The 27,433-nt window shown below is 41.8% G+C and overlaps 1 protein-coding gene across 2 annotated transcripts in view; it reads left to right on the top strand.

Annotated features, from left to right (window-relative positions):
- MACROD2 (mono-ADP ribosylhydrolase 2) overlaps positions 1-24,338 on the top strand; it is a 1,978,548-nt gene extending 1,954,210 nt beyond the window's left edge. For both annotated transcript variants that reach the window (XM_033936388.1, XM_033936386.1), the window contains 3 exons: positions 3,017-3,106; positions 4,742-4,810; positions 23,093-24,338. In XM_033936388.1, coding sequence (XP_033792279.1) covers positions 3,017-3,106; positions 4,742-4,810; positions 23,093-23,121 — 188 coding nt within the window. In that variant the 3' untranslated portion in view covers positions 23,122-24,338. The remainder of the gene's footprint in view (positions 1-3,016; positions 3,107-4,741; positions 4,811-23,092) is intronic.
- Positions 24,339-27,433: the final 3,095 nt, after the last annotated feature.

Raw genomic sequence — 27,433 nt, 5'->3', positions numbered from 1 at the left:
TTTTTTTTTTTTTTTCTTCTTAGCTATTTCTGGGCGAGAATCCAAAGCTTTACCCGGTACTGTGCTTGGGTTCCAACTGCCGAAATCTCTGTTAAGACTTACTCCAGCCCATCTACACCCTCCCAGCCATTGAAGCCCTCCCCTGCCCATCCTCCTCCAAACGGCCATACACAGACACAGACCGTACAAGTCTGCCCAGTAACTGGCCTAGTTCAATCTTTAATATTATTTTCTGATTCCAAATCTTCTGTGTTCATCCCACGCTTCTTTGAACTCAGTCACAGTTTTACTCTCCACCACCTCTCTCGGGAGCGCATTCCAGGCATCCACCACCCTCTCCGTAAAGTAGAATTTCCTAACATTGCCCCTGAATCTACCACCCCTCAACCTCAAATTATGTCCTCTGGTTTTACCATTTTCCTTTCTCTGGAAAAGATTTTGTTCTACGTTAATACCCTTTAAGTATTTGAACGTCTGAATCATAACTCCCCTGTCTCTCCTTTCCTCTAGGGTATACATATTCAGGGCTTCCAGTCTCTCCTCATATGTCTTCTGGTGCAAGCCTCCTATCATTTTCGTCGCCCTCCTCTGGACCGCCTCAAGTCTTCTTACGTCTTTCGCCAGATACGGTCTCCAAAACTGAACACAATACTCCAAGTGGGGCCTCACCAATGACCTGTACAGGGGCATCAACACCTTCTTTCTTCTACTGACTACGCCTCTCTTTATACAGCCCAGAATCCTTCTGGCAGCAGCCACTGCCTTGTCACACTGTTTTTTCGCCTTTAGATCTTCGGACACTATCACCCCAAGGTCCCTCTCCCCGTCCGTGCATATCAGCTTCTCTCCTCCCAGCATATACGATTCCTTCCTATTATTAATCCCCAAATGCATTACTCTGCATTTCTTTGCATTGAATTTTAGTTGCCAGGCATTAGACCATTCCTCTAACTTTTGCAGATCCTTTTTCATATTTTCCACTCCCTCTTCGGTGTCTACTCTGTCCAGGGTGCTTCAAGGATCCCTGTAGGGATTATCTTTGCTTCCTCACTATTTCAAGGCTCCAGGAGGGATTTTTGAGCCACAGGCTGAGACACGCCACCTGCCTCCATGCCCCCCCCCCCAATATGTTTCATGGCACATGGATGCTCCTCTCAGCATAGTTTCAAAATACTTTGCAATGTTATAAACATTTAGTATGACCTTTGAAAATACATGAATATAATGGACAAGTCCAGGACAAATATCAGGCAAATATCTGCTTCACGCAACGAATGGTGGACACCTGGAATGCTCTCCCAGAGGAGGTTATTGCAGAATCCACCGTTCTAGGATTAAAAAGCAAACTAGATGCACATCTCTTTACGAGAGGCATAGAGGGATATGGATGGCTAAAATTACATCAGGTGTACACCTGGCTGGATCTCCGCATTTGCGGACTTGATGGACCGAAGGTCTGATCCGAAGATGGCAGTTCTTATGTTGTTAATTCATAATTTGTGTTCAAAGTGTCCTCCAACCTGCTAACTGCATAAGTGGTTTCGGTTTCAAATGCCAGATCTAAGAACATACATTTTGACCATTTAGTTTGATATATGGGCATATTTTATCCATACATTGTATGTCGAGGTGAGTATAAGTGCATTTCAGGACAGAACCAAGAGTCATCCATATTACAGAAATAGCCGGGATTATTTTATATGGCTAACTTATCCATGCAACTTTATCCCTATGTTTTCAGCAATTGTCCTGGACGGAATACAGAAATTATGCATCAAGTTATACAGACAAGTTATTTGTCTGATTGTATGCAGTCTCCGCGCTGCTTAATATTGGAAATAAAATATTCTAACAGAAAAGAGAATAGGGCCAGAGGACAAAGAGCAACAGCAGGGAGAAACTGAGTTCATAAATTGTCCAATTGATTTTTGAAGATTACTGATAGTATTGCTAATGTAATAGTAATTTGGGCATGTGCACAGGTCCATGAGGATGTCAAGCAAATCTCTGAAGCCTACCCCTCTCACTTCTTTATCCCTGAAGCCATAGAATATAGCCAGATCCATTAGACTGTGTTTCCTGATGTGATATGAATATTGGTAAAGTTCTGTAAAAGTGAGCAACCCCTCCTGGAGATGTCAGAATTGGTAAAGGTGTACAGAGAATGAATTTATATCTATCCATCTCCCTATATACGGTACATATAGTAGCATAGTAAGGGAGGCAGGGGGGTCCGCCCCTGGTGCCATGTGGGAGGGGGCACCAGCATTCCTCCTCCTCTCTGCTTGCCCCACCTCTTCCCACTCCTCCCCTTGCCACACGTGTGCCCTCTTCCCTTCTCCCCATGTCAGCTCTTCCACTGACATCACTTCCGGGTGCCGCGCATAGGAAGTGACATTAGAGGGAGAGCCGACGGAGTCGCAAGGAGCACGTTGAAGATGTTGCTCGTGGCAGTGAGCAATTAGAAGTATGGGGGAAAGATATGGGAGTGCGCGCACGGCAGGGGGGGATTGGGGAAGGAGCGGGGGGAGGGGAGCCACCACCCCAGGCACCTCTCATCCTCACTATGCCACTGAGTATATAAATACTGTTTAAATACAGATTTTTGAGGTAGATATTCAGCCAGTAGCATTCAATGTTTGCTGACTACTTATCTTCAGAAATTCAATGTCTGATCATGTCCAGGCTCCAGCATAGAATTTCTGGGTCTATGCATGCTGGTGAAGTATAATATATCAGCTTTGGTGAAACACATAGAGACAGACATATGTTTATACATGTCCTACTTATACAGTTATCCTAGCCAGTTAAGTGCTGAATATCAGCAGTTAACTGCCTAAGTGGCGATTCTGCCCTGGGAATGTCCACAAAATAGTCAGTTCCAGCTTAGGCATTCTCTAGTTACATGCCACTGAATATACAAACTGTCTCTGAGAAGCAGAGGATGCTTATAGATTAATAGGCCAGATATTGGATTTTAATGCGTCCTTTGATTCTTTCTTTCTCTCTCGCAAAGAAATTGGACAAACTGAAGAAATAAAATCTGCAGAGCCTGCGAACACTGACCACCCATCTAACACGGAGAATGACACTACAAATCTTGATGGTATGCTCCTTATTGGTTTTAGCTACTAGGGTGGTGCAAATATCTGGAATTACTTCATGTAGAGTATGGGGCTTAAAATATTCTGGGGATGAATGTAAAATAATTACAAAGCCTGTTTTCATTCAAATTGCATAAGGTGGGATTCGAGCAATTTGACTGCCTCTTTTAGTCCACAAAAATTTTAAGTTAGTTAGAAAGTCAAGGCTTAATATTCATTCAGTGCAGCTAGTGTATATAGTTAAGCAGTGGCCCTGGTTCTTACACTTTATTCGTAAAGCAATGATATCCATTTAACTTGCATGGGTGGGTCAGGATTGTTCTAAATATTTAGGCACAGTATTACAGAATGCCAGGATTAGACACCCAACTTCTGCACCAGCATTTATGCCAGGTTTCAGCTGGCGTAAGTCCTCTTGCCCAAAGGTGGGCGTGGGAAACCGCTCTAAGCACTGTTCTAAAAAGGGTGCTCAGCCTGGTGTGCCCTATATACGATGAGACAGGGAGAATGACAGTGTTATCTACTGCGATAGAGAGCATGGGGAGAGGAAGGATAGGTTTGGACAGAAGTAGGGTTACCAGATTTTTCTTTACTAAAATCCGGTCCCTTAGCCCCACCCCCCAGGCCCACCTAGTTCCACCCATCCCCACCCTAGCCCCACCCCCCGCCCAACGCAATTTCAAGGAAGCTTTTCAAAACCCGGGCAAAGTGATGGGCTTTGAAAAGCCGTCCAGACCTCCAGTCATGTCCTCGAAAAGGAGGACATACCTGGAGAAATCTGAACGTCTGATAACCCTAGGCAGAAGGACAAGTAGCTCGTAGAATAGCGTTTAGTTCAAGTATTTCCCAGCATCTAAATTTGGGCACCACTTACTGAATCCTGCCCTATGCATGTATCACTGGCATTTAGGCTCGCACAACTATTCCTGTGCTGGTTGCACCAATATTTTATAAAGGAAACTAGGCACTTACCTTCTTTTTTAGAATAGGGGGCCAATATTCAGACCACAGGAGATGGCCAGCTATCTTCTGCAGTCAGTGGCGAAACTGTAAATTCAATGCTGACGCCGTATCTTAAGACCAGTTCTGAATTTTCGGGGGGGGGGGGGGTTGGCCACCCAAGACATAGCCTGCTCAGCTGATATTCATTGGCTTGTGAGCTAAGTCCTAAGAGCTGAAGATATTTAGCAGGAGATAGCCAGGCATCTCCCGCTGCATATCGGTCGATAGTTGGCTACGATTATGTGCTATCTGGCCGCCTAGGATCTGTTCCTGGCCAGCCAGATAGCATTGAATGTCAGCCGGTAAATGTTTAAAAATAAGTACAGTACATAGTTTTAGAATTACACCCTATACATCCTGAATCTTACCCATTGATATCATTATTATGGGCTAACTGGGATTCAATCCAGTGATCCTGCCAGGAATCCTGCATGCCAGCACATAGCAGTACAGAATGCTACCACTGTGCCTTGGGGCCAGGCAGTTATTTGTCAGAGAGTTATCCCTGCAGCAGCAAAACTCTTCAAATGCTCCTTATTGCAAGTCTCAAACTAGTACCTTTATTGTGCTGAATTCCTTATTGCTGTGATTTATTAGAACTGTGCCGTTTCTAACAACTCTCACTTTGCTCACAGCTGAGATGTACAGTCAGGTTGAAAGCTTAACTGATCCTACAGAATGTCAGCCAGAAGAACATGTACTAGGTATGTCACCAATCACTTTTTAAAGTTTCAATTTGCAGTATTATTATTATTTTTAAAGAAAAACAATAGGAAGAGATTGTAAAGGAGTTGGCAATTTTAGACATATGCGGTGGGATTGCCGTTCATTTTTTATATGAGGTATCCTGGATTGTACTTTCCAATGTGTGTCCTGTAGTGCTGGTGTGAGGTAGACTTTTTAAAAAAATCATGTGCATGGAGAGAGTGTTTCGGGGGTTGATATTCAGTACTATTTAACCAGGCAGGAATGGCTCCTAGCTAGTTAAATGGCATGTAGCTGGCTAACCACTGGTTAGCTCCACTGACTATTAGCGTGTTATAGCTAGCTGCGTGACTTAGCTATGTAAGCATGAATATTAAGTGCTAAACTGGCTAAGTTTAGTGGTCAAAATAGGCCGCATAATAGACCTATCTGTAACTACTAGGCACTTAACTGGTTAGTGCTGGATATTTGGCTTAACCAGTTAAGTGTCGTAAACAAAACTGAAACCGGATATTCAATTGAATGTCAGTCACCAGATAATATCCAGGATCAGCATCAGCGGCGCCAGCTAATCGCGGTGCCTGCTGAAAATTGGGCCCAAAGTGATTTAACTGGGCAGGAGAGGCTAGTTAAATTTTCTTCACGTTACAGGTTTATTTCATTTGATATACTGCTAATTTACAAAAGCAAACAAAGCAGTGTACAATTACAAAATTTAGATAAACATTATAGAAATGAACTACAAATTTTAATAGGAAAGGCCCCCCCCCCATAAAAAAATCTCTTAAAAACACGCGCACACACACACACACACACAAATTTTATGAACTAAAAAACATCAACTGAAATAAATACATTTTAAGTTGTTTGCGAAAATTAGTTATGGAACATTCCTCCTGTAAATACACAGGGAGTGCATTCCAAAGCAATGGAGCTTGAAAAGAAAAATGTTTATTACGTGTACTCATCAAATGAGCAGAACTAGGTTCAGGAATAACAAGAAGATGTCTGCCACTAGATCACAATGATCTGCGGGGAACATAAGATGAAACCAATTTACTCAATGATAATAACTCTGTAGCATGCAAAATTTTGTGAACAAATAATAAAATCTTAAACTGTATCCTAAAATGAATAGGAAGCCAGTGATAAGAAGTAAATAACAGTGTTACATTGTGGAATATTCCAACACCACACAATAGCCTAAATATCAGCACTAACTGCTAAACCGAAAATCAGATTTTGGGGGGGCAGTCTGTGGTCAGAGAGGGCATTTAATGATATTCAGCACTTAGTTAACTGGAAAAATTGGATCATACAAACAGTCCCAACTTTATCAGGTTTTACATAAGGGGGTTAAGTACTCAATATTGCACTTAACCAGATAAGAGAGAGCCAGCTTCATAAACTTGGATATTCCGAGTTAGTGCCCGTACATGGTCTGGCACTGAATAGCCAGGCATCGGGTTACCAGACGTCCGGATTTACCTGGTCATGGCCTTTTTTTAGAGGGCATGTCCGGACCTCTGGACGGCTTTTCAAAACCCAGCACTTTGACTGGGTTTTGAAAAGCAAATCGCATCAGGAGTGCCATGCCCTCCCAACCAAGACGAGCAGGCTGAGGGGGGTGGGGGTAGGGTTGAGGCTGGGCATGGCATGGGCTTAACGAGGCAAGGATGGGCAGAACTGGGCGGGCCTGGGAGTAGGTCTAGGGGTCCGGATTTTACATACGTAAAATCTGGTAACCCTAGCCAGGCATAATGCTTCTGGAGGCCAAAAAAGTACTGCTGCTGCTACTACTACTACTATTAATCATATCTATAGAGCTACTAGGCATACGCAGTGCTGCACACATTATATGTAGGTACTATCTCTGTCCCTAGCTGGCTCACAATCTAAGTTTTTGTACCTGGGGTAATGGAGTGCCAAATGACCTGCCCAAGGTCACAAGGAGGCTACAGTGTTTTATTTTTATTATTTTTGTTTTTGTTGTTATTATCTTAATTTGCATGGGGGAGGGGTCTGAGCTGTCAAACCTTACTTTCCTGTCAGTAACTGAGCCAATCGGCGCTCAAGCGCTGATCAGAAAGTAAGGCAACGACAGCTCAGACCTGTCAGTAAATTTTGGCTACAAATGTGACACAACGAGGTTAGAGAATTTTTCAGCAATTATAGCGAATCGCTTGGAGTGATCATTTTAGTGTTAATAACCTGGCTGTACTACATTTGCATGGCAGTATCGGAGACTGCTAGAAAACTCGGAAATGACCTCGGTAAGCCGTTTTGATAATCCACCGCTAAAATACTTGCACTCTAAACCGGCTGGATTCGGTTTAGCGAGCATGTTAAAGTCAGATTTTTGTTTTGAGAATCTGCCCCCTTCAACCCTCTTGTAAAGTACTCACGTCTATTTTGTCACTCCTTCTGTAGTTCCCTACTCCAATTGTTATAATGCCCCTGTATCGCTCCATCGTGTGACCTTATCTGGAGTATTGTATTCAATTCAGGTCTCCAAGATAGTAAAAGGGATGGAACTCCTCTCGTATGAGGAAAGACTAAAACGGTTAGGATTCTTCAGCTTGGAAAAGAGACAGCTGAAGGGAGATATGATTGAAGTCTACAAAATCATGAGTGGAGTAGAATGGATACAAGTGGGTCGATTTTTTACTCTGTCAAAAATTACAAAACCTAGGGGACACTTGATGAAGTTACAGGGAAATACTCTTAAAACCAATAGGAGGATATTTTTTTTCACTCAGAGAATAGTTAAGCTCTGGAGCGCATTGCCAGAAGATGTGGTAAGAGCAGATAACATAGCTGGTTTTAAGAAAGGTTTGGACAAATTCTTGGAGGAAAAGTCCATAGTCTGTTATTGAAAAAGACACGGGGAAAGCCACTGCTTACCCTGGATCAGTAGTATGGAATATTGCTACTCCTTGGTTTTTGGCCAGGTGCTAGTGACCTGGATTGGCCACCGTGAGAACGGGCTACTGGGCTTGATGGACCATTGGTCTGACCCAGTATGGCTATTCTTATGTTTCTCTGATTAGATTGCAAGCTCTGTTGATCAGGGATTATCTCCTCATGGCTAATGTAATGTACAGTACTGTGTGTGTCTGGCAGCGCTATAGAAATGATAAGTAGTAGTTAAATAGTAACTTCCAAAATAAGGATGGAGTCAATGCTTAGAAAATTAAATTAAATTGATGAAACAGCATTTAAGGTTAGATTCAGTAAATTGTGCTCAAATATTGGTGCCGAAAAGAATCAGCGCTCAATGCTGTTCTATAATGGGCATTTAAATATGAGCACCTGTTATAGAATAGCATTGAGTGCCAATTTCAGCACTTAGATTTGGGCTCTGGGGCTTATACCTACTGAAACCATGTATAATTCCCAGCATACATCCACGGTATTCTATAACTCTGCATGCAAATTTTAGGAACGCTCTCGACCCACCTCCCATGACCACACCCCCTTTTGGATTGTGCACTATAGGATTTGGGCCCATATTGTTATAGAATAAAATGTAGCAAAATATGTGACCAATTCCAAATTGGCACTGATTAATGCCAGTTAACACCCAATTATTGGCACTAATTGGCTCCTTAACCAATTTCCCCCCCCCTATACAAAACCGTGCAAAAGGTTTTTTAGCGACGGCCAGCACGCTAAATGCTCTGCGCTGCTCCGACACTCATAGGAGCTCTATGAGCGGCGGAGCAGCGCAGAGCATTCAGCTTGCCAGCCGGCATTAAAAAACCTCTTGTGCGGTTTTGTAAAAGGGGGGTTAATTAGATGCACATCTTGGATCGGTGCCCAGAGAATCTGGGGGAGGGGGGTTAATGCTTTCTACTTAAGTTTACATATCTGATATTCTAGGGACATAAAAATAAAATTCATCATATAAGAATTGGGGGGGGGGGGTGCTACGAAAATGATTTTGGACCTGTAATAGAACCTTTAGAAAGAAAGATTAAGACACTCAAAATGGCTTACTTCAGTAATTTTAAGAAGGAAAATATTCCATTTAAGAGAATAAAGCGTGAAAGGTTGAAGTTAGAGAGAGAATGACTCAGAAGAAATGTGAGAAACTTCATCTATATTTAAAGAGTGGTAGATGTCTACCAGCAGAGGTGATAAAAAAAATCTGTACTGTAGCAGAATTCAAGTATGTTTGATACAGATGTAAAGACAGCAGTAGGAGCAATGTTAAGAAGCTGCAATATTTAAAAAACAAGCAAAAAATCTACCTTTTACTACATTATGAGATGATAAAGAGGAAATAGAGGTCTATTGCTATTTCATCCATGGGGTAGCTAAGTTGTTACCAACTAACCGCAACTCCCCAGAAATCAACTGGGTTGGTGGTAGAAGGCTGCTAGTGCCTGGTACTATCTTGCAAGGTCGCTGAATCTACCCAGCATGTGCAGCCAAAAATGTTCATTTGTTTGGTTTTTTTTAAAATATTGTTTTCCATTTCATGAGACAATGTCATCAAAAGTGCTCACTGCTGGTCAAATAAACCTTCCTATTATTAATGATACAAGAAGGACAAAAACAAAAATTGGGTCTTTTCTTGCCATTTTACATTAAAAATACCTTGAAACAACATGGGAAATATTGTTGCTGCAAACAAATGTATATTCTTAGAATCTAGGTAGCCTGATATTCTGACAACAGCCTCACCAGTATTGGTAGTTATTCAGAAAATTACAAAACTTAGAATTGGCTGCCAGCATCGCAGTGGTCACAGCACTGGGTAGAAAGATTATCTGAATTCAAGATAGCATGGGATTAGCATGTGGGATCTGGGTCAGCCTAGGGTGGATTCTTTGGTTGTGCAGGTGACTAAGCATACCTCTCTACCCAATGAAGGTGGTGTAGTACTTAAAGATATGCAGGACTGCCGTTTATATGTGGTCCTCTGGAGTCTTTTTGATGCAGCTACTTTAGGCACAAAAACTGCTTTGACGGCGTCCTTTGTCACATGTACCTGTCTCGACTGCGCACATTGGAGAGTGAGGCTGTGGATCCTCCTCTTCAACTTCCTTTGGCTGGGTCAGATTAAGTTGCTGACGCATTGTATGACCTTATGCGGGTTTGGGCAGAAGTGTCGGCATACTCTATTTCTGCATGCAGGATGTTCTGGATCAGGCAATGGGCTGGTGATTCCACTTCCAAGGCTACTTTGGCTAGACTTCCCTGTAAGGGGCAATTATTGTTTGGCAAGGGCCTGGACAATCTCATGAATTCTATGGTGGACTATTGGCCCAAGACCCTGCCTGACAGCATACTCAGGACCTCTAGAGGTTCTGGTTGTTCTAAATTTCCCAGTGATTCCGCTCGTATGTGAGTGCCACATCACAGAGATTTTTTCAGGGCTCCAGGCAATGCTATGCCGGCTGTAGGTGATCCCAACCCTCTGTCTCCCATTCTGCACCCTTTGCCAAAAAAACGCAATGACGCCAGGCCATGAGATGCCCCTCTACGGATAGAGGGCAGACTCTCAGCATTTTTGCCCACCTGGGTTCACATTTTGTCGGACCATTAGGTCTTGGACATTATTTGGTTGGGTTACAAGCTAGGATTTGCCTGGCTTCTGACATATTGGTTTGTGGACTCTCCTTCAGGTTGACCAGACAAGGTGCTCAAGGTTCAAGCCACTATTCAACGCTTGCTGGATATTCCAGCTATAGAGTCAGTGCTGGCCGAACTCTCGGGCTCAGGCAGATACTCTATATACTTTATCTTGGCAAAGAAAGGCTCCAAAGATTGGAAGCCTTTTCTGTATCTTCAGCATGTGAATGCGGCTCTCAAAGTTACTTGCACATTCCGATATTTTTGGCCTGCCGCAAATACTTGCAGTTTCATTTATTGGAAAATCATTACCATTTCTCGACTCTGCCCTTTGGGCTGGCAACAATTTCCTGTACCTTCACTAAGGTGATGGTGGCTGTGGCAGCTTACTTACAGAAAATGGGTCTGCAAGTACACCCTTATTTGGACGACTGATTGCTCAGAGCTCCCTCATTGGCCAAGGGTCAGTGCATGGTAGATCATGTGATCCAGGTGCTGGAGGACCTGGGCTGAATTGTGAACCACAGAAAGAGAAACCTGACAACCATGCAGTCTTTGGAATATCTGGGTGTTCTCTTTGACACAGCTGAAGGCTGCGTCTATCTTCCAGAAGCACACAGACTGAAACTGTGTGCCCTAATCTCTTCTAGAACAGTTGGCTCCTTCAGCCATGGGACTATCTTCAGGTCCTGGAATCCATGGCTACTACATTTGATGTGGTTCCTGTGGTGAGAGTGCATATGTATCCTCCCCAGCATGCCATGCTCTCTCGTTGGGCTCTGCACAGGGATGCTTTATACACCTGTGTTCCCTGGACTCTGGAGACTCAGTCCAGCATGGATTGATGGCTTCTCCCACAGTCACTCTGCAAGGGCGTTCTGCTAGAGATTGCCTTCTGGATTATGGTGATGACAGATGCCAGCTTTCGGGGCAGGCGAGTCCACTGCAATCATTGTCCTGTCCAGGGGTGCTGGACACTCTGTCAGAGGAAATGGTCAATTAACCGGTTGGAGCTGATAGCCATTCAGCTGACTCTGATGTGATTGCAGAAAACTCTGGAGGGCCAAGCGGTTAGGGTCTTTTCTGACAATGCAATGGCAGTAGCCTATGTCAATCACCAGGGAGGGACCAAGAGCACCTCTCGGACTCTGGAAGCCTGGCTTCTTTTTCTGTGAGCTACATGCCACTTCTAGGCACTATCAGCAGTGCATGTGGTGGGAGTTGATAATGTTCAGCCTGACTTCTTTAGCAGACATACTTTGGTTATGGGAGAGTGGGCCCTGTCCTCTGTGGCATTCCGAACCATAGTGCGATGCTGGGGTTAGTCCAGCTTCGACCTCATGGCCATGGCAAAGAACAAGAAAATGGATAATTTATTCAGTCAAAGATCCGAGCCCAGAACCGAGGGACTCAACACTAGTGCAGCCATGACCTCAGGAGCTTATCCTGTATCTTTTCTCCCTGGCCCATGGTAGGCCAGGTCATTTGGCGGATCATGGTCCATCTGGGCCATGTCATTCCAGTAGCTCCAGATTGGCCTCACAGACTGTGGTATGCAGATCTGATGCATCTTCTCAAGAATCGCGGCCTTCAGCTGAGAACCATCCACACTTGCTTACATAGGGTCTGGTCTGCATGGAGAACCTAGGTCACTTTGCTCTTATGCTCTCTTAGTCTCTCGAGACTACGACGGGAGCTCACAGCACTCTTTTCCTATGAGTGATCTGCACAGGGCAGGAGCGTATATTATTCACAATTTTTTTAATATTTGCGGGCCGGTTCTACCCCTAACCCCCGTGAATATTGAGGGAGAAGTGTCTATCTCGGTTTGCTTGCTTACAAATGGCTCAAAATGCTGCTGCTTGCCTTTTATAAAATGTCTCAAGATATACTCGTATTACAGGCATTTTGAAAGATTTCTACTGGCTCCCCATAGCCTGGATATTCAAATTTTAGTTTTATCTTTAATTAATAAAGCTTTGAATGAGGAAGCCATGTTGATTATTGAAAATTCCTTGAAAGTTTATAGACCTCTGAGAATGTTGAGATCCTATGATAAGTTATTGTTGGATATTCTTTCATTTTATTGAATAAGACTTACAGAATATTGGAACACAATCTTTTATATAGAAGGGGCTGCTCTATGGAATGCCCTTCCTGTGATGTTGCATAAGGTGACACCAATGTTACAGTTTGTAGAACTGTTGAGAATTTAGGGCCTCTTGTAGAAAGCTGCAGTAGTACATAAGAACATAAGAATAGTCTTCCTGGGTCAGACCAATGGTCCATCAAGCCCAGTAGCCTGTTCTCATGGTTGCCAATCCAGGTTCCTAGTACCTGGTCAAAACCCAAGAAGTAGCAACATTCCATGCTACCAATCCAGGGCAAGCAGTGGCTTCCCCCATGTCTTTCTCAATAACATACCATGGACTTTTCCTCCAGGAAATTATTTAAACCTTTCTTAAAACCAGCAATGCTATCTGCTCTTACCACAACCTCTGGCAATGCGTTCCAGAGCTTAACTATTCACTGAGTGAAAAAATATTTCCTCCTATGGGTTTTAAAAGTATTTCACTGTAACTTCATGGACTGTCCCCTAGTCTTTGTAAATTTTGACTGAGTGAAAATCGATTCACTTGTACCCGTTCTACTCCACTCAGGATTTTGTAGACTTCAATCATATCTCCCATCAACCTTCTCTTTTCTAAGCTGAAGAGTCCCTAACCTTTTTAGTCTTTCCTCATATGAGAGGAGTTCCATCCCCTTTATCATCTTGGTCGCTCTTCTTTTAACCTTTTCTAGTGCCGCTATATCTTTCTTGAGATATGGAGACCAGAATTGAATGCAATACTCCACATGAAGTCACATTATGGAGTGATACAGGGGCATTATAATGTTCTTTGTCTTGTTAGCCATCCTTTTATTAATAATTCCTAACATCTTGTTTGCTTTTTTGGCTGCCGTGGGCGGAAGGTTTCATCTTATTGTCTACAATGACACCCAGATCCTTTTTGTGGGTGCTAATCGCCAAGGTGGACCCTAGCATCCAGTAATTGTGATTCGGATTATTCTTCCCAATGTGCATCACTTTGCACTTGTCCACAATAAATTTCTTCTGCCACGTGGACACCCAGTCCTCCAATCTCTTCAGGTCTGCCTGCAATTTTTCACAATCTGTATGTATTTTGACAACTTTGAACAGTTTAGCGACATCTGCAAATTTAATCACCTCACTTGTCATTCCAATTTCTAGATCATTTATAAATAAGTTAAATAGCACCGTTCCCAGTACAGATCCCTGCGGCACTCCACTATTTACTCTCCTCCATTGAGAAATATGGCATTTAACCCTACCCTCTGTTTTCTATCCAATAACCAATTCCTAATCCACAACTGAACTTTGCCACCTATCTCATGATGCTTTAATTTTCTCAGGAGCCTCTCATGAGGAACTTAATCAAAAGCTTTCTGAAAATCTAGATAAACCATATCAACTGGCTCACCTTTATCCACATGTTTATTTATACCTTCAAACAAGGTAAGCTGAATCCATGCTGACTCTGTCTCATTAAATCATGTTTGTCTACATGTTCCACAATTTTATTTTTTATAATTATTTCCACCATTTTTCTCAGCACTGAAGTCAGGTTTACTGGTCTCTAATTTCCAAGATCTCCCCTAGAACCCTTTTTAAAAATCGGCGTAACATTGGCCACCCTCCAATCTTCAGGTGCTACAGACGATTTTAGCGACAGGTTACAGATCACTTATAACAGGTCAGCAATTCCATGTTTGAGTTCTTTTAGTACCCTGGGAAGTATACCATCCGGTCCAGATGATTTATCACTTTTTAACTTGTAGATTTGGCTTAGTACATCTTCCAGATACACCGAGATTTATTTCTGTTCCTCCGCATCAACACACTTAAAAACCATTTCTGGTTCAGGTAGATCTCTTATAACTTCTTCCATAAAGACTGAAGCAAAGAATTCATTCAGTCTCTCCACTGTATATGCACCAAAGCCCATTCAATTTCTAGGGGCTTTGGTACATTTGCCATAGCAGAATCTATAATGTGACTTTGTAAAAGGGCCCTTAGTTTAAAAGTAGTGATGGCAAAGATGATATGGGGATTTTGTTGTAATTTTATGAAAACTCTATTAATGTTGTTATGATTGCTGCTTAGTTTTATATATTTAAAATACTGCTGCTTAGTACAATTATGGATTTTATGTAATTTTTATTTTGCTTTTGTGATGTATTTTGTTTTATTTGTTTGAATTGTGTATGTTATGATAGAAACTGCATAGAATTGTAAGATAAAGCAGTCTAGGAATTTTTTTAATACATTTTCAGTGGTAGTTACATTCAGATAATTCCCTGTCTCCAGAGGCTTATAATCTGTACCTAAGAAAGTAGCAGTGTATCATTTTTTTCTTTAATATTTGTTGCTGTGCTAATAAAGGGGTGGGGGGTAAATGTTTAGATTTTCTGGAGCCATTCTTTGAGTGATGTTTCAATAAAAAGAACTGGTAAAACTAAATTAAATTTTTACTCTTTCAAAAACTACAAAGACACTCAATGAAGTTACATGGAAATACTTTAAAAATAAATAGCAGGAAATAATACTTTTTCACTCATCAAATGGTTAATCTTTAGAACTTGTTGCCAGAGGATGTGGTAATAGCGGTTAGCATTTCTGAGTTTGAAAAAAAGTTTGGAAATGTCCAAAGTCTGCTATTGAGGCAGTCATCGCTTGCCCTGTGATTAGTAGCTTAGAATATTGCTACTATTTGCTTTTTTGCTAGATACTTCTGACCTGGATCGACCACTGTTGGCAAAGAGGATACTGGTTATGGGCTAGATCAGTGGTCTCAAACCCTTTGCAGGGCCACATTTTGGATTTGTAGGTACTTGAAGGGCCTTAGAAAAAAAGAGTTAATGTCTTATTAAAGAAATTACAATTTTGCATGAGGTAAAACTATAATTTATAAATCTTCCCCCCCCCCAGGCCTGCAAGTTCCCCCCTTCTTTGCAGCGTCCTCCAGCTTCCCCCCTGGCCTCCCAGTCTTAGTTTCAGATAATTACCACAGCCTGCAGAGAGGATCGCCAGTGCTGTAGCGTTCCTTGCAGGCTGCCTTCGGCCTCCGCAGCACTTTCCCTTTGTTGCAGTCTCACCCCTCATCAGGAGCAGGATCGCAGCAGAGGGAACATGCTGCTGAGGACGACGGCAGCCTGCAAGGATTGCTACAGCACCGGTAATCCTCTCTGCAGGCTGCGGTAATTATTTGAAGGTAAGAGCGGGAGGCCAGGGGGAAGCCAGAGGATGCTGCAAAGAGTGGGCAGCACTAGTACAGACAGCACTAGTACAGATTGTGGGCTGCAAGTTTGAGACCACTGGGCTAGATGGCTAGATGGACCATTGGTCTGAGTATAACTATTCTTATGTTCTTAATAATTTAAAAAATAAATTTCTGTAAGTGGGGATGGGAGGAAGGTGTGCATGGTTTCAAAAATCAAGATTTTGCTCATTGGACTCACAAAGTTACCTGTCCAAATCTTTTGAATACTGGCCTTTTTGTGTTGTTGTTGAAATAAATATTAGTTGACTTATATCAAGAAGCCTTAACTCATTTTTGTTGTAATCGCACAGCTTCTGGGAAAAACAGGTTCATGTAGGTTTTATTGCCTTTGGATTTTCTTCTACCAAAAGCTGTCTGAAAGTAAACTGCGGATAAAGAGAAGGGGGAAATGGTTAGAGGGTCTTTGCCAGTTTATATTGAAAGCATGATTGTTATTTCAGTTGAAAATAGAAGGATAAACAGCTTGACATTGAAGTACAATCCTTTTTTCAAAAGATGCAACACACAAAGCACATGCATAAATGTGTGAAAAATCTAACATTTAGGCAACTGAGCTTTTTTCTTCTACCCACTATTCCCTTTTGTGAAAAAACTTCACAAAATGCGCCCACTCCACAAAGTAAACATTTACGTGTCATCTGCTGCCCATGAACATTTCTTTAAACTCATAAATAATGAACTGCTGTGGGAATTCAGCCGAGTCTCAAGCTTAGATCACAGAATGCAGAGAGCCCACTAGAAGTAAATGAGACATCGTTTTCAAGAAAATAACCCCAAAATTGCAGTCGGTGGCTTTGTTCCAAAACCAACCCTAATCCCAAGAGCAAAGAAGAATATGTCAGAGTTTGGAATCTGGAATGAGAGTTTGGAGTAGATGTCAGGTTAACTGTGGTATTGAGTGAGGTCTGTGTGAGGGAATGAGGAAGAAATGTGTGGAGGAGCGAATATGGAATATGTTTATGGGAGATAAATAAGGAATATGAGTATGTGTAGTGAGGATAAAGAGGAGTGGCTGGTCATTACTACACATGTGTATTGGAAGAGAAAAGGACTGATATGATTATTGCTTGGAGAATCCATGCAGGTCTAATTGAGCTCTTGAGAATCGGCCTAATGCAATATTCTCACATCATTTCTTGGCTTGTTGGTTTTGGGGGTATTTTTGTGCTGAATCCTAATCTGCAATTTCTCTCACAAGATCAGTTCCAAAAGTATTGGCCTAATGAAATATAATTCACTTCTAGGGTAAAGAATAAAAATGGGAATATTAGTTTCTTCCCTTGCTGAGGGCATTTTTAAAGTGCCACATTTATTACCACTGATTCATGCCATCTTTTGTGACACAAAGTGCCATGTGTGAGCTGAATGAGCACTGAGAACTACTAGGAAACTCATAGACATTTGTCTTCTTGTCCTTCAGTCTAGTCAGCCACTTATGTAGCCAAAACCATTGTCTTGCCCATCCTATCTGTCTGTGTCACAACTGTACTTCTCCTCTACTGCCCATTAAGGTTCTTCATTTGTATTTTATTGACATTGTGTTTATCATATCTAACATAGTAGTTTATGGCAGATAAAGACCTGCATGGTCCATCTAGTCCAGTGGTCTCAAACTCAAACCCTTTGTGGGGCATTTTGGATTTGTAGGTATTTGGAGGGCCGCAGAAAAAATAGTTAATGTCTTATTAAAGAAATGATAATTTTGCATGAGGTAAAACTCTTTATCTATATATATAAAATCGGAGGTATGTATGTGTGTATGTATGTGTGTGTGTATGTGCCGCGATCACGCAAAAACGGCTTGACCGATTTGAATGAAACTTGGTATGTAGATCCCTCACTACCTTGGGTAATATGTTCTGGGGGTCTCGCGGCCCACCTGCACACGTGGGCGGAGCTACAAACAGAAAATCAGATTTCACCCATTCATGTCAATGGAAAAAATGTAAAAAGCTGCCATTCTCACAGTAATTCAAAAACGGCTTGACCGATTTGAACGAAACTTGGTATGCAGATCCCTCACTACCTGGGGTGATATGTTCTGGGGGTCTCGCGGCCAACCTGCACACCTGGGCGGAGCTACAAACAGAAAATCAGATTTCACCCATTCATGTCAATGGAAAAAATGTAAAAAGCTGCCATTCTCACAGTAATTCAAAAACGGCTTGACCGATTTGAACGAAACTTGGTATGCAGATCCCTCACTACCTGGGGTGATATGTTCTGGGGGTCTCACGGCCCACCTGCACACGTGGGCGGAGCTACAAACAGAAAATCAGATTTCACCCTTTCATGTCAATGGAAAAAATGTAAAAAGCTGCCATTCTCACAGTAATTCAAAAACGGCTTGACCGATTTGAACGAAACTTGGTATGCAGATCCCTCACTACCTGGGGTGATATGTTCTGGGGGTCTCGCGGCCCACCTGCACATGTGGACGGAGCTACAAACAGAACATCAGATTTCACCCATTCATGTCAATGGAAAAAATGTAAAAAGCTGCCATTCTCACAGTAATTCCAACTACCTGGGGTGATATGTTCTGGGGGTCTCGCGGCCCACCTGCACACATGGGCGGAGCTACAAACAGAAAATCAGATTTCACCCATTCATGCCAATGGAAAAAATGTAAAAAGCTGCCATTCTCACTGTAATTCAAAAACGGCTTGACGGATTTGAACGAAACTTGGTATGCAGATCCCTCACTACCTGGGGTGATATGTTCTGGGGGTCTCGCGGCCCACCTGCACACATGGGCGGAGCTACAAACAGAAAATCAGATTTCAGCCATTCATGTCAATGGAAAAAATGTAAAAAGCTGCCATTCTCACAGTAATTCAAAAACGGCTTGACCGATTTGAACGAAACTTGGTATGCAAATCCCTCACTACCTGGGGTGATATGTTCTGGGGGTCTCGCGGCCCACAACTCTATGTTGCTTGCTCAAGCCTGGGTTCACCCAAGAATTTATATGTTCTTGCTCCAGGAGGTGAAACTAAAAATGTTGTTTATAATCACGTTTTGCGTTAGTTGTATTGTATTCATTTTGTCAAATATTTCACATTATAATTTGAATATTGTACTTTTTATTAAGTTGTAAAAAAATAATTTCATTCACCACTATAAAGTATCTTTATTTGAATCCATTTACAGTGTTATTGCTATAATTAAATACCCGTGCAACGCCGGGGCATCAGCTAGTAGTTTATAAAACTTTCCTTTAACAGTTAAAAGTAAAGATATATAAACTATGAAGAGTTTTACCTCATGCAAAATTGTCATTTCTTTAATAAGACATTAACTATTTTTTTCTGCGGCCCTCCAAGTACTCTATTTTTTCTGCAGCCCTCACATTTAAAGTTTAATATCTTTTCTTTCTCAAAACTGACACATTTCAATCACTATATTGAAAATAAAATCATTTTCCCTACCTTTGAGGTCTGGTGACTTTATTTTTCTGTGCTTTCAACTATGTTTTCAGGGCCTTCTTGTCCTTTGACTGTTTTTCTCTCCATCTTCACTTTCTGCCTTGCATCCATCTTTGATGAATGAAAGACTGACTGTAATAGTATTAAATACCAGTAATAGTATTAAATACTAAAAAGTTCAAAACAATTATGCACAACTCTTGCTTGGAACGATGATACCATTCACTTATCTGTACCAACTTTAAAGTTTGTAGTTGAGACCCCCAAGAGCCCTTACAACTACAAACTTTAAAGTTGGTACAGATAAGTGAATGGTATCATCGTTACAAGCAAGAGTTGTGCATAATTGTTTTGAACTTTTTAGTCAATCTAACAAAGTTTATTTAAACAATACTAGTTTTTACCAGTGGTCAGAAAGTGATGTTCTACAAAGCAAATGCAATGATTGGACGGTAAACTCTTGCCTCAAGGGGAGGTATCCACCTCCCTTTCAGAGTTTCACTTTTCTGAGCGTTTTTAGGAGTCATTTGCTCTCTCCCCACTGGTATTTAATACTATTACAGTCAGTCTTTCATTCATCAACATAATTCCTTTTCTGACTGGTATTTATATTGAGTCCCTGTATGCCTTTTTAACAGAGTTGCATCCATCTTTGGCATTAACTTAATGTTCAATTTTTCTGCTTTCTTTTCAAAATCTACGTTTCCATGTCTTACCTTTCCTTCCTATCTCTCTCTTCTTCCGTCCTATTTCTATGGTCTGGCATCTCTTTTCTTCCTTTCTCTCCCTCCCTCCCTCCTTCCTTCCTTTCCCCTGGTCTGGCATCTGTCTCCTTCCCCCATGCCCTGGCATCTCTCCCTCCCCCTCCATGGTCTGATATCTCCTTTCCTTCCCTCCCTCCCATGAACTTGGCTTCTTCTCTTGCTCCTCTCCTCTCCCTTCTCCTTCCTTCCCTCTCTTTCCCCAGTTGGGTGCAGCAGCAACAGAAGCAGCATTTCCCTTCCCCCTTTCCTGTGCAGGAGAGGCATTTCTCTTCACCTTTCCCTCCCTCTCCCTTTCCCTGTACAGCAGCAGCTGCATTTCCCTAGGGTCCCCCTTTCCTATGTAGCAGAAGCATTTCTCTTTCCCCTTCCCTTCCGTTCTCTTCCTTGTGGAGCAGCAGCGTGTCTGGCCGGCTTGTTCCGTTCAAAGCCACGTGTGGCGGCTCCTTGCGAGATCCGCGCCTGCGCCTGAAGCCTCTCTGATGATGTGACATCAGAGAGGCTTCCGATGCAGGAGTGGATAACGCGAGGAGCCGCCAACCCGCGGCTTTGAACGGAACGAGCCAGCCAGACACGCTGCTGCTCCAAAAGGAAGGGAAAGGGGAAGAGAAATGCTGTTGATCGCATCCAGACCGCGGGCCGCAAATAAAACCTGGAGAGCCACATGCGGCCCGCGTGTTTGAGACCACTGATCTAGTCTATCCAACAGTCATATTCATTATAAATTCACGATATAACTAACAATCCTGCAATATTACACTGGTCAAAAACAAAAAAAAAAACTTTTTCCTTTGCTACTGAGAACTTAAGAAGTGTTCTTAGTTAATTTAATGATGCTGATTTCAGATCTGTAATTGAAATTCAGCTAGCACATTAGGTTTCTGAGATACATGTTACTAATTTCCTAGACAGTTTGCCACATCGGCACAATATTGTGGGTATGAACTATGTCCCACCAAACTTGTGTTAAGGAGTTTACTCTGAAAATAAACACGAAAACAATAAGGAGACATGTTACAGCATATATTTATGCCTCTACCTCACACAAAAGTGATGTCAGCATGTTCAGAAATGTTTGAGGCACTTGCTTTTACGTTTGTCTCTCTTTGCAAGAACCAACAATAGTTCCCCATCATACTGGGATTGAACTTTCCCTGATATCTGCTTTCCATCACCTTGATATCTTGATGAAATCTCTCCCCATGCTCATCGCTGACATCACCAAGATTGGGTGGGAAGAAGTCAAGGTGAGAATGTAAGAAGTGCATTTTAAGTGACATTCTGGCCCCATTAGCTGATATGCTGTCAACATGTTCAGCACATGCTCAGCATAATTCTCTAATCTGCGATTACCAAGAAAATTCTGAACAATCAGCATGAATGCTTCCCAAGCTGCTGATTCAGCTTCTGTTTGAACACTTCATCAAAGCTCAGTTCACAAATTTTGGGTCCAACAAAAACACCTTCGTTGATGTCAGTTTCACTTTTCTCGAAACCAAACGTACTTCTTAGGTCCCAACATCTTTCCTTCCTCTCACCCCTCCCCATGCCAGCAACTTTCCTTCCTTCCCTCCCATGTACTCTTTCTAGTAAGTCTCGCTTCATCGGGTCATGGTATTGGCAGCGATTCCCACACAATGCCTGCCATTATCCTGGAAGCCTCCCCTATGCTGCAGAAAGGCTTCCAGATTAGCGGCAGGCAGTGTGTGAGAATCACTGCCGATACCATGACTCAATAGCCAGTTGGGGGGGGGGGGCATCCAGGCGCCATCTTGAGGGGGGCACCGACAACTCTCCGTCCATCCTTCCCCATGCTCACACTCTCCCTTCCCACCATACCTCTTTAAATCTATGCCAGCACCAACAACTTCTGCGGCCTGCTGTTTGTACTGACTTTGCTACCCTCTGAAATCACTTCCTGGTCATGGGGCCAGGAAGTGGCATCAAGTTTCAAGTTTCAAGTTTTATTGATTTTGATATACCAACCATCAAATTAATATCTAGCTGGTTAACAATCGAATTAAAAAGATAGGAAAGTCGATACCAGTGCAAGCAGAAGTCTCTAGAGAAACTGCTCGCGCTGGAAAAGATTTAAAGGGGTATGGGGGAAGGGAGGGCACAAGTGTGGCATGGGCGAGAGTATGGTGTGGGAGGGCAGAGAGGAAGGCATGTGGGCGCCACTGCCCCAGGTACCTCCTATCCTCACTTCGCCACTGCCGATAGTTGACACCACCCAAGATTCTGCTGGGTAAAGAGGGAAATCTGTGAGACTGTACAATTTTGTTCAAATTCTGTGTTGCGCAGTCACACAGAATTCTACCAAGAGTAAATGCTACCAATTCCAGGGCAAGCAGTGGCTTCCCTATCGCAATAGCAGACTATGGATTTTTCCTACAGGAACCTGCCCAAATATTTTTTTTAAACTCAGTTACAACATCCTCTGGCAATGAGTTTTAACTCTGTCAAGTGAAAAAAATATTTCCTCCTACTTGTTTTAAAAGTATTTCCATATAACTTCATTGAGTGTCCCTAGTCTTTGTACTTTTTGATAGAGTAAATTAATTGATTCTTTTTTATCTGTTCTACTCCACTCAGGATTTTTCAGGCCTGTATCATATCTTCCCTCAGCCATCTCTTTTCTATGCTGATGAGCCCTAACCTCTTTAGCCTTTCTTTATATGAGAGGGGTTCTATCTCCTTTATCAGTTATATAAATATTCTTTAAAAAAAAAATCTTTATTCATTTTTAAACTTTCAATAAGTATAACATAAGATACAGTTATTTTCTACTTTAACATCACTTAATATACCATCAAATTTAAATACACATCCAATATCCCCCTCCCATATACCCAACATTTATTCTTAAACATATTTATTTAAATATTCTAATTGTGTCTATTACTGACATCATATTATTGCTATTAAGATTTAATGTGCTTATCTCCAAGATGACCTCGTTGTTGCAGCTGTTTTTACTCTGATATTTGCTGTTCTTAATATCAAGGTATACCATGGGTGAATCTCTTCGTAAAGGTGGTTTATAAAGCCTAATAAAAAATTTAGAGAAAATTCTTAAAAGTTAAACATATTAGGCTTGTGATGGTTGTTACCATAATTGTAACAGAATGTTTCTTACTTATTCACAGATGAAAGAGATGACAAGGAATTTCAATGAGTCGGAGAAACTCAATGAGTCATCAATATTGTATAGCATCTTCTAAGAGGACAGGATGGCTCTCGTTGAGGAAGAGGAAAGGGGAAGAAAAGGGGTGTTCCTCGCTTTGATTACTTGCAATTCTTGATTGCATTTTGTTCTGTAAAGCTCTTAGAGGTTTTCCCTTCATTTTAGTTGTGGTGTCTTGGCTTTAGTAATCTTTTGTACTGTCCACTATAGTTATACTTCTTTTGAGACATTAGGCCTGATTCTCTTACTGCTATGTTTCATTTGCTTTTTCTAGCCTCAGGTTCTAGTTATTTTTAGATATTTCAATCAACTTGTGGTTACTCAACTAATAATTCCACAGTATTTCATAGAATATTATTAATTTTTCCAGTGTAATTTGAGGTTTTATTTTATTCGTATAAGACTAAGTGCCAGAGTAAGAAATAGGTGCAGTTGCTAAACGTTTGAAAACAAAATCATTATGGAAGTTGTTATAAAATGAATGGTGGCTGTGATATCCTTACTGTTTTGCAAATTTGAAATGTTGTTGTACATATTATTAAGAACTTGCAAAGTTTATGGATAAAAGTATCCATGGACTTTGGAGCTGCCTCCGTAGCTTTGAAAATTTCTTCCAAAATGAGCAAGTATGTATATATTTATGCGCAGTCTTGCTTTCATCTAAAAACACAGCTCCTTGACCCCTTTATCTCTGAAAAAAAAGGAAAATTACATAATAGACCATCTCATTACTGATACAAAGTTTAAATGACATTAAAATTTGATAGTTCCTTAAGAAAAGTATTAAAACAAGAACGAAACAGTTAATCAGCTCTCCTTGAAAGAGTAAACAAGCTTCCCTTTTTATTCTGCTTGTACATGAAAATTACATGAATCCACAACCCAAACAAGATAAGATTGCACACCAGGTGGAAGAAGAATAAAATGGAGGATGTCAGCTATGTTCCCTCTAAGCAGAGCACTTGAGCAAATGCTCATACATTTTACATGGTCGCTCACAAAAATACTGGCTGACCCGACTTTCAAACAAAATGAAACTATAAGAAATTAATTCATCTAAATCAATATTTCATAAGTGTGATGCGGTTTTTTTATGTGCTGTATACAGAAATGGATCGCTAAAAATGGGATCAAAAATTGTTGGTTTTTAGAACTTGTTGATCACATGAAAAAAAAAAAAAAAAAAAATTGTACGCACCCAGCCATTTGTTAGAGGGAGCATTGGATCTCAGAAAAACAAAAACTAGGTTAGCATTCATCAAAAAGTCCCCAAATAATTGTATTGATCTAATTCAGCACATAATTTTATCTTCACCAGGAATATATAAAGTAATAAGATTGATAAAAGATTTTTTCTCTCCAGGAGAAACAGTCCACCTAAAATGTCTGTAAAATATGTTGGATAGACAAATGAAATTAAACTATGCATCAACTGTAATAATGCAAATGCTACAGCGAAGTATTCAGAATATATCCAAACTGCTCTACAAAAGAAGCATGCTGAAACTATTAAATTACAAAATTTATCTGGACAGTACCCAACCCTGACTGCTATTTGGATAACTTTTTTTAATGCCCCCGGCCTGTCCTTTCCTCTCCTTTTGTCTGGCCAAAGGTTATATGTTAGCTGACCTTATGTTTTAAGTGCTTATGCATTTCAAACCCATCGTTCACTGCATAAGACCTTTAGAATATTGACCCTGTGGATCTTTATTTATTATTTGAACTTAAGTGATATAAGGCCTAGCACGTCTCCTTCTCAGTACTGAATGCCAAACAAAAGTGCAGCTTAGAAAAGGTAGAGAAATGGAAAAGACGACAACATCCAGCTTCTTAAAATTAACATGCTGGATATTTTGAGTACTAGAACGAGAATGTTTACTACTCGTCTACAGTTCTTTCCATGTAGGACCCATGTACTATGCAGTCCCATATTCTATAAATGGCACCCTACGTCGCCTAACCTAAGTTGAAAATGATGTATAAAAACAAAAAAAAAGCATTTGAAATAAAAAAAATTCAGGCGCCTACCTGCACCTTAAAAAAACAAGGCCTGCATCTTGCCTATGGAGGCGCTTTATGATGCTTAATGCCGGAAGTGGCATTAGGCGTCATAAAATGCTGCTGTAGGCGTGAGTCATGTGGTAGGCGTCGGAAATGTAGGCCTTCAAAACCTGGCCTATTTTTCTGGTGCCTACATTTTCTGAAGCCATGTTCTATAAACGGTTGCCATCGCGAAATTGATACATGATCAGAATCCAGACCCAAGAGCTCATGTGAATGCAGTAAGGTTTTATATTGTCCTTGCTTCGAGAGTAGATATTAACGTATAGTAAAGGCCCAGCCAATCATCTGCAGTTAGCACACTGACACATTCTGGACCATGGGCTAGAATTGTTTGCAACTGATGCAGACACACAACACCCCCCCCTCTTGAGAAATCACGCATAAGCTATCTTTGTTTAAGTGTTAATCTTTCACATATTGCGTATACTTTACCGAGAAATAACGAGGTTGATATTCAGTTTTATTCAATCAACCGGAAACATCTCCTAGCTGGTCAGATCGCTTGTTAGAGGATAATCGGTCATGTTCCATGGCACTTAACTGGTTAGGACAGCAGAAAATAACATTCAACTCAAAGCCTGTTAATGTGGGGGGCGTTCTGGGGGGTGGAGTCAGCACTTGGCCAATTAAATGCTGATATTCAGAACTTAACCAGCAGGATAAATAGGACCACATAAAAGTCAGTAATCTATAGCCAGTTATGGAATCCTCATGTACATCTATATATATAAAACCCCCTAGCCACGCATGCGCACTCAACTGCGTGCTTCCGTGATCTCTTATCTGTGAGATGTAGGCAGGAGTGCGCATGCGCGAGTCCCCAGCCTTACTGCTTCCCAGCCACCAGCGTTGGACTCCCTGCTCTCCAGATCGCGGTGTCGGCTCCTCTCATGAGCCGCACCAGCGTCGGAGAAGGCTTCCGACACTGGCGGGGATCGAGAGGAGCCCTACGACACTCGCCTAGAGCAGGCCAGACCGCGGACCAGGCAGGGAAACGCCAAAAGAGACTCCAGCTGCGAGCCACTCAGTGGGACCAGGCAGGCAGCCACGTGAGGGAGGGAAACAGAAAAAAAAAAAAAATGGTACATGCAGGGAGAAGCTGGGACTGCCTGCGGGAAACACGATAAGGGAAGGGGGGGGGCCCTTGGAGCAGGTTACACCGCGGGAGGGAAGGGGGAGGGGCTAAAAGGAGCAGGCCACATTGTGCTAAGAGTAGGGAAGGGGGGTAGGGGAAAATGCTGATACTGTTGCACAGGGACTTGGAGGGGAAGGGAAATACCTGGAGGAAAGACACAGGGAGAGGGACAGAAAGACAGAGAAAGGGGGGCCAGGGAGAGAGAGAGACAGTGGGAGGGAGAGAGACAGAAAGACAGACATACATATACTCTTTTCAGAAAGCTACATGGAGATTCACTCCATGCAGAGATTTTAAAGGGGTATGTCTTGCGTATGGTTTCAGTGAGGCTAAAATCGACACATGTATTCCTCATTTTACAACAAGCGTACACATGTATGGCGACAAATTTCTACATCAGGCTTTATACCAGCTCAAAGACATGCATAGGTTTCCGTGAGATTAAGGGTATCATTCTCTATAATTCCATGTAGTTTATTTCCACCTCCAAAATAAAACCAAGTTAAAACTGCATAATCAGTGGCAAGTACACCTGAAGGTTTGTAAAAATGTGGCCAGCAGACTGCCTTCATTTGTTGTGAGCTGCGCTCCTTCCTTGGGTCACATTAACAGGTAACTCATTTGTTTTCAGATCCGGTGCACTCTGTACACTAGAAATAAAAACATAGCAAAGTATGAGAAATAGCTAAAAATATAGCTACATCAATAGGACATAGGGCCATAGCTAGGTTTAAGTGCAGCCAGTGTAGCCACACGGGGATAAGATTAAGCTCCGTCTATTGGCTTACCTTGATAGTGTGGCGCAAGTGAGCAGGATGAGGATGTTTGGGAGCATGCCGCGCAGGGCACATTTCCAGCTTGCAGTGCTCCAGATGGGACATGTGCCTTGTCCGTGACTCTCTCCGAAAAAAAAAACAGTGTTCATCTATTTTGCTTACCAGAATATCCAAGATAAGGAACTTAATTGTTGTCAAACAGAACACAAACCCCTGGATTTTACATATTGCACCCAAAATTGGATGTTAATCGAAGATGCTTATGAGCCAATTAATGGCAATAAATTGATTTTAATCATTGCAGTTAATTGGCATAATTAAATAT

The sequence above is a fragment of the Geotrypetes seraphini genome, chromosome 3 (assembly GCF_902459505.1).
Source record: "Geotrypetes seraphini chromosome 3, aGeoSer1.1, whole genome shotgun sequence".
Classification (NCBI taxonomy): domain Eukaryota; kingdom Metazoa; phylum Chordata; class Amphibia; order Gymnophiona; family Dermophiidae; genus Geotrypetes; species Geotrypetes seraphini.
This window is presented reverse-complemented; position numbering and strand designations above follow the sequence as displayed.